General features: G+C 40.3%; 1 protein-coding gene across 2 annotated transcripts; it reads right to left on the reverse strand.

Moving 5' to 3' along the window:
- Positions 1-755: 755 nt before the first annotated feature.
- On the reverse strand, positions 756-13,641 carry LOC131155484 (uncharacterized). 2 transcript variants are annotated; one of them, XM_058108668.1, is made up of 4 exons: positions 13,321-13,641; positions 2,547-2,758; positions 2,304-2,457; positions 756-1,093 (listed from the first exon to the last, which is right to left on the reverse strand). In XM_058108668.1, exons 2-3 carry the CDS (start codon positions 2,736-2,738, stop codon positions 2,326-2,328), a joined length of 324 nt encoding a protein of 107 aa, XP_057964651.1. In that variant the 5' UTR covers positions 2,739-2,758; positions 13,321-13,641; the 3' UTR covers positions 756-1,093; positions 2,304-2,325. The 2 variants fall into 2 exon arrangements, with proteins under 2 accessions (XP_057964651.1, XP_057964652.1); XM_058108669.1 differs by having other exon boundaries at positions 2,547-2,753; positions 13,321-13,581.
- Positions 13,642-14,364: the final 723 nt, after the last annotated feature.

The following is a 14,364-nucleotide window of genomic DNA, read 5'->3' on the forward strand; positions in this document are numbered from 1 at the left end:
TCTTGTCACATTTTAAAAGACAATATATTCTCACCTACAAATGATTCACATTACTTAACAATTCAACATAAAAATACAATAGTGTAGGTATGAAGATTGTCACGTAAAAAAATTTTGATCGCTTTAATGATGATCGCAGTCATTAAATTTGGAGGGATGCAATTGTTAAACATACTTTTTTTGTTTGTATCGGGAGAAAGAATTTAGGATTTAAATTTGAATTACTTTGTGGAAGAGGTCTAGAATTTAGGTTTGTATAAATTTAAACAAAATGTAATATAATAATACATTAAATTTCATTCAAATTCATACAAATCTAAAAATCTAAATTTACAACCCGAAAACTATACTTCCAAATGCAGTATTAGCATATATTTGAAGAAATTTTTAATATAATTTTTATATTTTTATTTTATTTAAATTTATTTAAATTCAAAGCTTGAATTTTATGCTCCCAAACATACAAAAAGGATAGCCAAAATAATATACCTCGGGAGAATTTAAACTGATGGAAAATGTGGGCCATTTCTTACTCTCAAGGGTAGTGGGCAAATGCAGATTGCTTACTAGTTTTCTGTGTCGTACATGCAATAGTTTGAGCCTGAGGGAAGAAAAATAACTCCAACACAAACACAAAGACTAGAAAGATTTCCTGGGGAAATCCAAATTTCTACCCCTCATACAACAATCTGGGGTACAAAATTTAATCCAAAGCTCAGAGAACAAAAAACTGCGCACCAGTAACAATAACAATATTCAAATATCTGCTGCAAGAAGGCTTGAATGAAAATGCCTTCAAGTGCTCTTTTCAACTAGCAAAATCTGCAAATGATCAACTATGTTACCTCTACAGTTCCAACACCAGCAGAAAATGAAAGATATACCAGTTACCAAAAAAGGGTTCATCTTCTGCATATGCATTATTGTACACCAACCCAATATTAAACATCTAATGGTAATTAACAATAAACAGGATCGGTAACTAGATCAATTGTTTGTTCAAGTGTTCATCGATAAGAGGACCAAGACAATCCTACACCCACAACATGTTCTCTGCCAAGCATGTCCATTGATGGCCAGATATTCCCTAACCCTGAAAAGGAGAAAACAAGAAAAGTTAAAAATGAACCTGCTGGATGTACTCAGCTAAGAACAAGTCTGTTTTCCTTTCTAGTGATCATCTCAACATACCTTCTAATTCCTGAAACATCTATTTGGCAGACTGATAGAGAAGCAATTCCCCAAAAATACCCATGACAAACACGTACAAATTCGAATGGTCAACACAATAATGGGCAGAGGGTGCACAATGTTCTGAGCCTGAAACTTGCGAGGTCAAAATGGTTGGCGACTTTTGTGGGCTATGGTCTGCTGATTGGATGAACAGATCAATCAGCCAATGTTAAATGCCCATTCTTGCTTTCCAGTGTCTTATGTCCCCCTAAAGAGTGCGGTTGAATTGAAATGATATGGGAAACGGACCAGTCAGAGTAGCCTTGGCCCCTTTTTTTTACCTGAATATTTAAGGTCCGTGTATTTGATGCACTAACCGTAAGAAGGAATCTGATAGGCTATATTGGTCCAGTTGTTTATTGATTTACATGAACAAATTAAAATATGAGAAGTTTGGTGTTGGATATCACGAGGAGGCATCTATATCAATGGATGTCTTGACCACAACTATGTTATATGGGTATTATGTCCAACCAAAAAAAAAAGGAAGCATAATTCTGTTCACTAAAAAGTTTTGCTGGAAATTTTCTTGATTCATTACTCTTGCACATGGGGCCATCAAGACAAATAAGAATACTTGAGTCATACACAGTATGCTTTTCTCGAGCAACATGTCCCAACGGTAGAATTCTACCATGAGTGTATCTTTTTCAACCAAAATCTGTTGTGCAATGTCCTGGGATTGGACATATTAGATGAACCCAACCCCTAGATGTGCACACACCGAACCGCACCGAACACAAAAATTACATTTGCACAACATGCAATCACTCTTGGTGCACAAAATAACTAAGAAAAGTGATCATCCTTTATTGGACAAAAGACCTACAAGAAGCTCAGCTTCTCATAGCAGTGCATTTAGATAAAAAGATTGAGTGGTTCCAGTTAAGCTTTAGCACAAAATTTATTTAGTCACATTCAAAAATACACATGTAAGCAATGTTTCAGCAATTGTGCTCAAGGAGTTAATAATATGATCTGCTGAAACAATAAAAAATAAAATAAAGGTAAATGATTTTAGCACAATGAGAAAATAAATTTGCAGATCCATGTACTTGTACAGCTCTAACCTCCAAGTAATAAAACAGGAAGCTAAACAGAGCAATTTTCTGGTGCAGGAAGATGGTTTATGACCAAAGGTGGGCGTAAAGCCCGGTGCTTCAACTCTTTTTGTTTACGGGCCTTATACATCTCTTCTGTCTCAACCACGACTAATCTCTTTACCTGTGTGTGGAATGAAACTATCAAAACTTTAGAAACCAAATTGAAATAAGGTAGGTAGGGATGCATTCATTACAAAATTATTCTAGAACCTGTTGCAGCATTCCCCTGACAGTAGGAGTGTTCCACCTCATGACAGTTCGGTTGCACTTGCGAAGACGCAATGCCTCTAAAGTGCGCCTATGAAGTCTCCTGGTTCCTGGAATGCCCCTCACCAAGGTTATATAGAGATTAGGGCTCCACGCAATTGGAACACATGCTTTGAAGGCCTTGAATGCGTTCATGTCTTTTCTTTGGACCTATGCTGCCAGTGACCATTTAAAAAGCAATTTTCCCATATGAAAATACTATGAAAAGAATCACTCAAGGCAACCAAAAGTTGCAACAAAGCAACAGTGAAAACAAATTAGAGTATCAGTTCAAAATAGGGGATATAATCTGAAAAAATGAAACACCAGTCTTCATTTTCATTATACAAAGATAAAATGCATACATTGATACATCAACAGATGTTAGGAGAGCAAAGCAAAGTAATCCTTTGATATTGCTCAAGATTATGCAAATATCCAGATTGTGTTTTCAGAAAGAGCAATAATCCATTATAAATCCATAAAGACACCAAGTTTCTCAAAAGTCCACATGCACAAATCCTTAATATTTCACAGTTGACAAACAGCGAAGGATAAATAGCAGAATGCAATTTATACTAGGTGCTGCAGTCCAAAATCCAATGGAACTAGGGGAGCTAAAGTGGCCTCCTCACTATGGAGAGCCAAGGTGCACTCCACTATTTTCTTGGGGGCTCTAGGCCTCCTCAGGCCCAAGAGTTGAGATAGTCTCCCCACCTTTTGAGCCCATAGTTTTTACCTCCTCTTGTGACTGACATAGGCCGCTCTTTCATGGGGTATTTCCCAGTGTTGCATCCTCAACTCTAAGCAACCAAGGTTGCCTCTTTGGTCTTGCAATTGAGGTGGCCTGCTCTTTTGTGGGCATTTCCCATGGTCGCTTCCTCTAGTCTTAGCAACCAAGGTGACCTTCTCTTGGGCATTTCCTAAGGTTGCATCCTTTGGTCTTTCGACTGTCATACGTATTTCCTCCAAGGTTGCCTCTTTTCATGTGTTAGCGATCAAGCTGACCTTGAGGCATTCCTTAAGGATTGCTTTCTCTAGTCGTCCAAGGTGGCTTTCTCTTTCTTGGGCGTTACGCAAGGTTGCCTCCCATGCTCTTTCGAGATGGTATACTCTTTTATGTATTTCCCCCAAGGTTGCCTCCTTCAATCTTAATGACTGAGGTGGCCTTCTATTTCTTGGGCATCCCCCAAGTTTATCTCATGGTCTCCTTGTTCACTTTTTAGGAGACACAAATGACTCCCTGGTCTTTGGGCCTTCCAGATTTTCAAAAAAATTTTCTTCTTTACCTAAGGTATGCTTCCTATAAATTTGACTCCTCCCCTTCATTTTCTTTTGTTCAACTTCAAGAAGTGCTTGTGATATTTTGGTGGAGAACACCCTCTACTTATCTAGTTACGCTCCACAAAATTTTCCCCTTAAATAGTTGTACTTCATCATTATTCATGCATCCTTCATGGTTTTCTATGTGGTTTTTTATGGTTCTTCATGTGTTTTAAATATTTGATGATTGTTTGATATGTTTTTTTACAGGACAAGAACTTGCTTGCTATTTGTGATTTGTTCAATCCCTTTGCCCTTCTCCTTTTTTTAGTTTATAACCTCGTGGACACTTTAGGTGAAATCCCCCGACAACAATCTCACACCTCCACCTCCACAAGTGCTGAAAGATGAGGTGCAATCCTTGAATTGGGAGGACCTAGCTTACCTATGGTCCACCTACCATGTTCCCTTCCCTATCAATCTACAGTTACCCAGTCTTGAGGACCGTGCACCTTGTCCTCAAACCACGTGAAGAGATATGCTTATATGAGGACTTTTAAGGCACGTCTATGCTATCCTATTCAACCTTTTTTTTTTTTCAAAAAAATCCTGAACTTCAATAACATTTGCCTAGGTCAGCTATTCCCCAACTCCTATCTTGACATGCTTTGCCTCACGTCCCCTCTGACTTGGCCACTAAATTATTGGTCCCCACAAGATATCTAAAAGCTTGCCCTAAACTAAAGATCCATTCATAGGAAGTTGGGTGGTAGTATTTCACCTAGTGTGTCAAATGTGAGTTCTTTTCCATAGGGCCTTCTTCCATACATAAATGGGAGAGTCTACTTCTTCACTTTTTCAGCTCGGCTTAAAAAGACTTTTGAAATGGTTCCTATTTCCTTTTACACATCCTTTCTCTCTAGCAACTATTACTTTAACCCCTATTATGTTTGCAACGCAATGGAGAAACCTTTGACTAGTTCTAACTCACACCAAAGATAGGGATCATTGACTAGTTCTAATTCCCCCAAAGATAGGGATCATACTTGAGATAAAACATCTAGCTATATGGGGGTCATTCATTACTAGTAGCTCATTAGGGACGCAAACTTGGCGGGATGCTGTGCAAATTTTTACAAAACATATAGAGCATTATTTCATCACATACTATTGTCTAACTTCAAATGCTCTTACGTTTTTCTTGCAAAGTTGGATTTTAATAGCCTTCATCATCTCACCTAATAGAAAAAAATCGCGCAAAATCCTCAAGAAGGAATTCCCCTTAGCCTCCTACTCCAACTTTTGACCTAGTTCCCGCCCATTCGGAGGCTCTAGGGAGCAGTTGTATGTTCCTCTCTCTCCATAGGCCTCTCTATTTGTGTTGGATGACTCCACCTCTCCTCTAATGTGCTACGCTGCTTAGTGCTCCCACAAGATCACAACGACACGCCAAAGGTCCTTAGTGCCACCGTTGAGCATGAGGCTTACCGAGTGAGTAAAATTCTACCAAATTTTCTTCTTCCCCCTTAGTTGACAATGATATTTCTTTGAACACTCTTGCTCTTTCTCATGTGCCTAACTTTAAAAGGCAAGGTGGGGTTCATGCTCAGGACCTTGGTGGAGAGCAGCAAAGCATGAAGCTAGGATCAAAGCTTTGGAGGATGACACTATTGAGTAAAAGATGATGCTTAGTTAGATGCAAACCAAGCTTCAAGGGGCAGCTCAAGCGGGTATTTAAGGGTTCAAGGCTTCACGAAGGTACAAGAAAGCATTGGCCAAGTAATGTTCATCACGCCTACCAAGGTGCCTTTTAGCAACGCCTTGATAAGTTTAGGTAGAAGTATCTCAACATTGATACATCTAGTATTAGCTCGACAGGACATGGCAGCAATAGTCCAACTTTGAGGTGGAGGATGACGACAAGGGGGAGGAGGAAGCTCTGAACGAAGATGTCGACGCCAATGAATAGATATTTGTAGTTTTCTCTTGTATGTGTCTCGACCTAAGGGCCCTTTTGTACCATCTATTCTCATGAATGTCCAATTTATCACTTTTCTTGTCTAAGTTGCTTGTTTATCTATTATTATATTTTAATTATGAATTGTAGCCTTGGTTGGGGGGTGAGATATTTTTGGCCATTTTGGCTTTGACTCCATTAGAATGTAGATTCATATATTGTATAAAGAAATGACAGGACAACTCTTTTATTTAGTCTTTCAAAATGAGGAACATTCTAAATAAGGTCATGACAGTTTTTCATTACAAGTATTTCTCAAAACCTCTTGAGCTCCATGTCCAGGGCAGTTTTCTTCCTTCCAAATCCCTAAATTTATAAATCCCTAGTTTGGTTTCCTTAGTGACCTGGTGGTGTCCTTTCCACTTAGGTTGGAGTTTCTTAATCTCCAATTCACTAGGCAACAAATCTTTTTCTTGGCTCGAAGATATTGCTACTCCCCCTTGCATTGAAGTACCTAGCCACCTCTATTAGTAAGCAACTGACTTTACCTATTCTAACTTTTTGTGCTCTTCAAGGAGGTCTAACTCCATTATGAGTTTCTCCTAATTGTTCTCAACATCATAATGTTGAATTTCAGGGTAGGCGTTCCAATTTTGTAAGGATGAAAACTTCCTTGGCAAAGGCAAGCTTGAAAAATGTCTCCCTTGTAGCCATTCATTTAGTGTTGCAGCAAGCCCATAGGATGGTTGGTAGCTCCTCGACCCCCTGTCCTTGCACAATCTTGAGTCAGGTCCTAAGATCATGGAGTGTGGTTCTTTCATATTCTCCACCCGTCCATACTTCGGGGGTACCCCATCAAGGAGCACCTAAAGTCAATACCAGGCTTCAAGAAAAATTCCCTAAACCGAGAGTTGTCAAATAGCCTCCAATGATCCATGACCACTACATGTGGGACTCAATATTTGCAAACCATTAAGGTCCAAAAGAGAATGGCCATCCATTTTTAGTTTTTCGAGATAGGGCTCCAACTTTAACCCATTCCCTAAAACAGTAAATTGCCACCACCAGGTATTGTTTCTACTGAACTAAGTTTAGAAGTGGCCTGAGTGGATTGCGCAAGGACATGGGCTCATGAGGAGGTTGAGTTCCATAGCTAGTAAGTGCAAGATTTTAGTGCACTAGTGGCAAGGATCCCATCTTTGATCAACTCCTGGGCATCCTCTTTCATGGTAGGCAATAGTATTCTCGTCGAAATGCTTTGTACACCAATGCCTTGCCCCAATGTAATTTTGCCTCCCTTGTATTTGGACAAATATGGAGAAGGGTTACATATGCCAATATAGATGCTTCCACATTAGGGTGTATTTGGCTATCTTCTTTTTTAGGCTTAAGGTTTTAGTCTTGTCTGTGGGGACTTTCCCTTCCCAAAGGTAGTCTCAAAAAGGGCTTATTCGATCGTTAAGCCTTTGCTCAAACTACACTCGTGCTGCTTCTTCAAATGATGGTTGGTCGAGTCTGTCTGCATAAATTGTCTTTGCTTAGTTCAACTTTGACATGGAAGCCAACTTGGACAAGGCATCTGCCTTAGCATTGTCCAATCTTCAAATATGATGTATTCAAAAAAGCTAAAAGTTTGCACAAGTTCTTAAACGTTACAAATACTACCATTGGTTTCTTGTGCTTCATCCTCCCCTTGTACTTGTCCTACCACCAACCACAAGCCGCTCATTCATAGTAGTCAAAGGCACACGGTGCAAGGTGCAAAGCAGCAAAAGGCATCTAGAGCCTAGGCGCAAGTGAAGGCGTGTGCTTCATGGAGGTGAGGCGCACAATAATTAAAATTGTCTGTAAAAAAACCCTACATAATGGATTCTTGATTGTGAACTCATAAGTACCAATATTTGAATTTTAAAATATCAAAATACTCGATACTAGGACATAAAAATGAATATCATAACACAGATTTTCAATAATATGCAATGTTCATGCCATAAGTTACAGAAAATAGAAGCAGAGAAATAAGCAGCATGGAAATGTATATAATAAAAAAAATAGAAAAAAAGATGAAGAAGAAGAAGAAGGAAAGGAAGAAAGAAAAACAGCAGCAGTGCAGGCTCTGAGTGAAATACTAGAAATCCCGGATCACAAAGCAGAAATGCTAAGAAAAAGATATGCACAAGGAAGAAAACAGCTCAGTTTCCATATGAAACAGGGAAAAAAAGAAAAAACGAGAAAAGGAAAAACAGAGATCAAAGAGGTGGCACAGAGCAGCAGAGCAGTTCAGAAGAAGAAGAAGAAGATTGAGGAACAACAGAGCAGAATTGCTGAAAAAGAAACATAAATTATAAAATAAAAAGGACAACAATAGAAAAAATAAAAATAATAAGGGGATTCACAGCTTTGACTGAGAGCAGCACAGCAGGCCAGAAGAAGAAGAAGAAGAAGAAGAAGAAGAAAAGAAAGAAGTCTGAGAGCAGCTGAGTACATATGTCAGGAAAAAGTGGCAGAAATTCCATAAAAACAGAAAAAAATAAAATAAAGAAAAACAGAAAGAAAACAGATTGCTTAACTTAAAAGAGAAGGAAAAAAAAATAGTGTAATTTGAACTTGTGTTGAGGCAAGCTTCACTGCCCCTTTTAAAGCTCACCTCACCTCGACCCTGTGAGGCGCAAGGCCTCATCACCTCAGTACACTTCACACCTAGACGTGCCTCAGCATGTTTGACTACTATATGCTAATTGCCTCAATTTTTTTTGCCCCCAAGCTATTGGCCAGCCTGAGTCTGGCAAGGAGGGCCTCATATCTGGCATTACCATTCGTGGCAGAAAATTTTAATCCCAAAGCATACTAGACTTCACCCCATTTGCAGCCTTCAGACTTAGTCCTGCCTCTCCTCTTGTTGCACTAGTGACCCATCCATATGAAGTGTCCACCAGAAGTCCTTTAATTTTTTCACTGCATCCTGCAGTGTTTGCTCAACCACAAAGTTCTTCGATAGCCAGTTGCGGCTGGTAGCATAAGTCAAACTCCCTTAATTCAACTGACCACTTGATAAGTCTTCTGTAAATATCTGGCTTTTGCAATATCTGCCTCAAGGTCTGGTTTATCAGGACTATAATGCGATGGAGTTTGAAGTGGGCTCTCAGCTTTTTGGAAACATTGACAGGAGCATATACCATTTTACCCTATACGTGCTAGTTTACCCTTGCACCCTAAGGATCTCGCCCACATAGTACTCAGGCTTGTGGATTAGCTAATAACAAGGGCGAGCCAAGGTACTTCTTCACACTGAACTTACCACTGCAAAGTAAGAAAGAGAGATCCTCTACCTCATCGAGCTTTAGCTAATAACAAGGGTGAGCCAAGGTACTTCAACTCAGCAAAGGACTTCCTTGCTTTTCTTCCCACCTGAATTCCCATCTTGCAGAGAATCTCAAAAAAGAATCAGCACAGCAAGGGCAATCACTCATCCTCATGCATGGAAACACGCAAGGGTCCAATCTCATAGCATGACAGCCCTTGTCCAGATTTTCAAGCAGGATGTTGAACTTGCAATCCAATAGCATGAAAGGGTAATTCTCATCTCCACAGCATGATCCTCATGTAAAAGCACATGCCACTTACAACCCACCAGCTGGAGCTAAGGGAAGTAAACACTACAAGTCAGACATAAAAGTGTACCCAAGGGCCAACAAGGGTGAACACCCTAATGTCCAAGTCAAGAGTGACCACAACCACATTCTCTAATAGTTCATCCATGAGACTCCCAATCCCACACAAAAGCCAAAGGCACCACTTGAGGATGCCCGAGTTTGTCCTTGAGCGCTCCTTGAGGAACTCACTTAGTACCTAAAAGGGCACCGGGGTTAGTAGGCTGCTGACCTAGAATCCCCCCCATAGGTAGAGTCTTCCAGTTAGGGCCGTCTTAATCCTGCTCAAATTCAAGTAAACATCCGTAGGTCTATCCGTAGGTCTAATGATCATATGATCACAACCCAAGAATGCCACCACAACAACTGTTAGAATCCCCCACAACGTCATAGCAACATTCAGAATGCGTCCTGGCACATCTCCATAATCAAATCCATGTTAACCAGAGTTCCTTCTAACACATCCGACATGAGCACCATATCCTTCCAAAGTTGCCCAACTAGCCATTTGGCATGTGGTCACAGATAAAAGAATGTAACACCGTGACATTGTGCATCATATATCTCCAAAGCCCATTGCTTCACTTGGCACACTATATATGCACAATCCCACCTAGGGCTGCAAACAAGCTAAGCCACTTATGAGCTACTCAGTGTTTGACTTGATAATGGCTCGCTTGAACTCATTATTATGCTAAACAAGCCAAGTTTGAGCTCAAGTTTCAAGCTCGTCAACTACACAAGCTGAGTCATACCAGCTTGCTACGCTTGCGAGCTAGCTCGTTTACCAACTCCTTAAGCCAGCTTGCCAACTGCTTGTTTACTAGCTCGTGAACTAACTCGTTTATTAATGTGAAACAAGCTTTAGTCGAGTCAAACTTGAGCTGAGGTTGAGTTAGATATATGCAAAATAAGCCAAGTTCAAATAACACACTTAAAGCTTGAGTAGAGCTAGAGCTCTCTTTCAAGCAATCGAGCCAAGCTGAACTGGCCAAAGCGCGGTTTGGCTCAGTTCATTTGCAGCTCTAATCCAACCAAATTTGGGAAGCAAGAATAGGTGGTCAAACCACCCTTTAGCATCATAGTCATAGACTAGAGCCTCAAGAAGTTTATCATCTCTAATTATTATTCAGAGCTGAGGCTCATTCTTTCAAGCTAGTTGAAATTCAAGATTTCAAGATTCCAAAATCAAGAAAAGCTTTGGAAAGCAGTCACTACTTAAAATTGTGAATGCAAACCTCATAACCTTCTCTACTACAAAAGCCCGAGCAAGAAGTTCCAAATTTAATCTCCCAAAAACATATGTTGAAAATGAAGTAATATCAAACAACTAAAAGACTAACAATCTCTTGAACCCTCGAGGTCACACACCCGCCACTAATGAAATTTTGTTTTATTTTTTTCCCCTACTTGGGCACCAAATTGACTTCGTGTAGAATCATCACCCTTAGCAAGGGTTTGGTGGTTGCAATTCAAAAGCACATCAATGGCTTGTTCTTTTTTTCTTTCACTACATTGGCTTAGTTATAGGAAATCGCCATGATTATTCTAAGCTGCATACTTCCCCCTATGTAGTGCATCAATCTACCACTTTTTTCGCCAAATCATAAGTCAACCACCTGCAGGAAGAAGGAAGCTTGAGAGGTCCCAATGTGGCTTCCAAGAGATCTCTCCAATGTTTAAGTCAAAGAAAGAGGGAGATAGTTAATATGGGCAACATAGATGAGTATAGGCATGCCTTACCTCTGTTTTACCTCCCCGTTCTTATAGGTTGGTTCCCGATGTTAAATGTCCCTTTGATTGGTGGGTTACCTTTCAATTACAAGGGGGTATGCCCCTCTATTTTCCTCAATTTCTCAGAGGTTACACCCTCCTTATTTCTGAAAAAATCCAAAGGTCTCTTCATCAAGTGGCCTATAATGGTTGGAAGACCATAAGACAAAATTTTTCCTTCTCATATGCTCCTAGTCCTATTCTTAGATAAGCAACTTCCGAGTTTAGGAGAAAAAATGTTTTCATATATATATATATATATGCTCTTGTCCTTGGAGTCAAGGAGCTCCCCATTTTTTGAGAGTTTTTTTTTTTTTTGGGGGGGGGGGGGGGGGTGGTGGGGTTGGGGGCATGGCCTCCTTGAACTTTGGAAATACGGAGCGTCACCCTTTTTTGTGGCTTCATTAGTCTAGGGAGCCAAGGTACTCTCAATACTTGTTGGGCTCTTGTCCTCCTTTGGCCTTGGAGCCAAGGTGGCCTCCTCGATCTAAGGAATTGAGGTGCTCTGCATCCTTTTGGGCTCTTGGCCTCCTCAAACTTAGAAGCCAAGGTGCTCTTCACCCTATTATTTAGGCTCTTGGCCTTGAGCCTTGCAATCGAGGTGGCCTCCTTGATCTAGGAAGTTGAGGTGCTCTCCAACTCCTTTTTTAAACCTATTAGCCTCCTTGAGCCTTGGAGTCGAGGAAGCCTCCCTGGTCCTAAGAGCCAAGATGCTCCTCAATTGATGGTGGTTGCATCCCACCATCAAGAAGTAACATAGCAAAACATATGTAATATATATATTTTTAATTTAGTTTTAACTAATGAGTTAATTGCATTTTAATTGATGGTGGCACAACATCCCACCATCAAGAACTGACAGCATCTTTCAAGACAAAGGAACACCCCATTTTTCAAATCTTTCAATGAATTTTCGTCGCCTTTCTTCGCATTTTTTATGTTTGGTGCCATGGCTGTGATGGCCACCCTCCTCGGCCGTTGATGGGCTACATGCAAATACAAAAGCGCAATTTTAAGTGTCACACCTATCACCCCCAATGACATTTGCTGCCACGGCCATGGCGGCTATCTTTCTCAGCCATTAATGGGCTCTGTGTAAATACAGAATCGTTGGAACAGAACCCACCACCGAAAATTTAAATCATTGAAACCAACTTAGCAGTAGAATATATTAAATTGAAACCATGAAATTGGAACCCAACCCACCATCGAAATTTGAAACCAGTGTAATTTGAAACCACGTAACCCATCCAAGCACCGGAACCCATGAAAGAAGAATCGCAATTTTCTAAAAAAAATTCAATGGTCAGCAAAAACCGTTTGAAAATGCTTATGTGAAGGTGGATAAGTTCCAGAAAATTCAAACCACGACTCTGCCTCCCTAGCCTCTGCATGTAATTCTGAAGGACCGAAATCGAAGTACCTAACAGCGTCAAACTCTGTAATCAAGATCAATTTTTGAATCAAACGCATTTTCAACAATAACGTCCATTTCTTCAGTCATTTCCCCCTTGATTCCAGTACCAAGTTCCTGGGTTAGAAACCAAAACCCGCCATTGATTACATAAACACATTCTCTCTCTCTCTCTCTCTCTCTCTCTCTCTCTCTCTCTTACGCAAAGGGATGAGAGAGCACTGGTTACACTTTAAAGAGACAAAATGCTATTGATATATCAGTTTCTCTCCACCCTACTTTCCTTCTCCCTGCATTTTTTTTGTTTGTGTCGCTGAATAACCCAACTGATCACTGGAAATTGTAAACACCAACCCAACTCACCATTGTAATTTGAAACCACAGAACGCATCTCAGCAACGGAATCCATGAAATTAGAACCCAACTGATCACTGGAATTGTAAACCTCAGAAATTAAAATCCCTCGAAACCAACACTCGTCCGGAACCCATATAGTTGAAACCATGAAATAGAAATTACGGGAACCCAAATCACAACACGGTACTTAATCATGGCAGAAATCTATTTAAATAATGAAAAGAGAAATATAGAGAAAAGAAGAAGAAGGAGAAGAAGAAGAAAAACAAGGAGGAGGAGGAGGGGAAGGGGAAGGGGAAGGGGAAGGGGAAGGGGAAGGCGTACCCTTAGGCCCGACGGGAACGGTGGTTTGCGGCAGAGTGAACTGGCGCGTGGGGAGTAAGAACCTCGGGTGCCCTCGGTGATTGAAAGAGGGAGCGGGAGGGAGATATGGTAGGCAAAGCCGAAAATGCTGCGGAGCAGGTTAGGGCTAACGTTCAGCGATGAAAAATTGGGAGAGAACGAAGGCAGACGCGACGCGAGATAGTTCAGCGGTCCTGTGATGCACTCAATCTCTTAATTTTTTTTTTTGGTTCACGCAGGCCCGACTAAAGGAGGAGATTGCATTAGACAGCTAAATAAAATTTATCAGATCATTATAATATCAATCCTTAAAAATATTTATTGGAGTGTTCCTTATATGCGAGAGTAAGTTAAGTCATTGTTTGAATCAACGTGTCGTATCGATGCCCAATGTCAAATATATGGGGTTCTTACGAGTTTTTTTTTTTATTAAAAATAAATAAAATATTAAATAATATTCTGATTGAGAAAAAATTTCTCAAACTAATGTTTACGTAATCTCGCAACTTGATGCTGTGAGATTTAAATTGATGGGCCACTGGCAAGGTGATGCGTGGCACGAAGGGAAAAAAATCTTATAGTCAGCGGGAAGGTGGCGCGTGACAGGGGCTTAAAAAATCTTACAGCATTTAAAATTTCAATGGCTGGGAAGAGGACATGTGGTAGAAATCTCGCAGCACCAAGCTGCGAGATTTGTCTCTGAAATGGCGCAGCATTGTGACACGTGGAGAATCTCGCAAGATAGACCTACGAGATTGGAGCTGTCAAAATTCAGGTCATTTGTTTAAACCGCTTGCGATTTTTCAGGTTCGTGTTGTTGTATTTCACTTGCTACAAGACAACCAAGCTGAGAACTTATTCCTTCTATTCTATGCTGCTGAGAGTGTTGCCTTTGACAAGAAAAGAACAAATTATGGGGAGGGAGTAGATTTGATCCAACTCATCTTGTCCACTCATTCAGCAAATAAAAAATAGAATGAAATGTTCACCACAAGGCAGTCAAATTTATCTCTTAATCATCATTAT

Source organism: Malania oleifera, chromosome 5 (assembly GCF_029873635.1).
Source record: "Malania oleifera isolate guangnan ecotype guangnan chromosome 5, ASM2987363v1, whole genome shotgun sequence".
Classification (NCBI taxonomy): Eukaryota; Viridiplantae; Streptophyta; class Magnoliopsida; order Santalales; family Ximeniaceae; genus Malania; species Malania oleifera.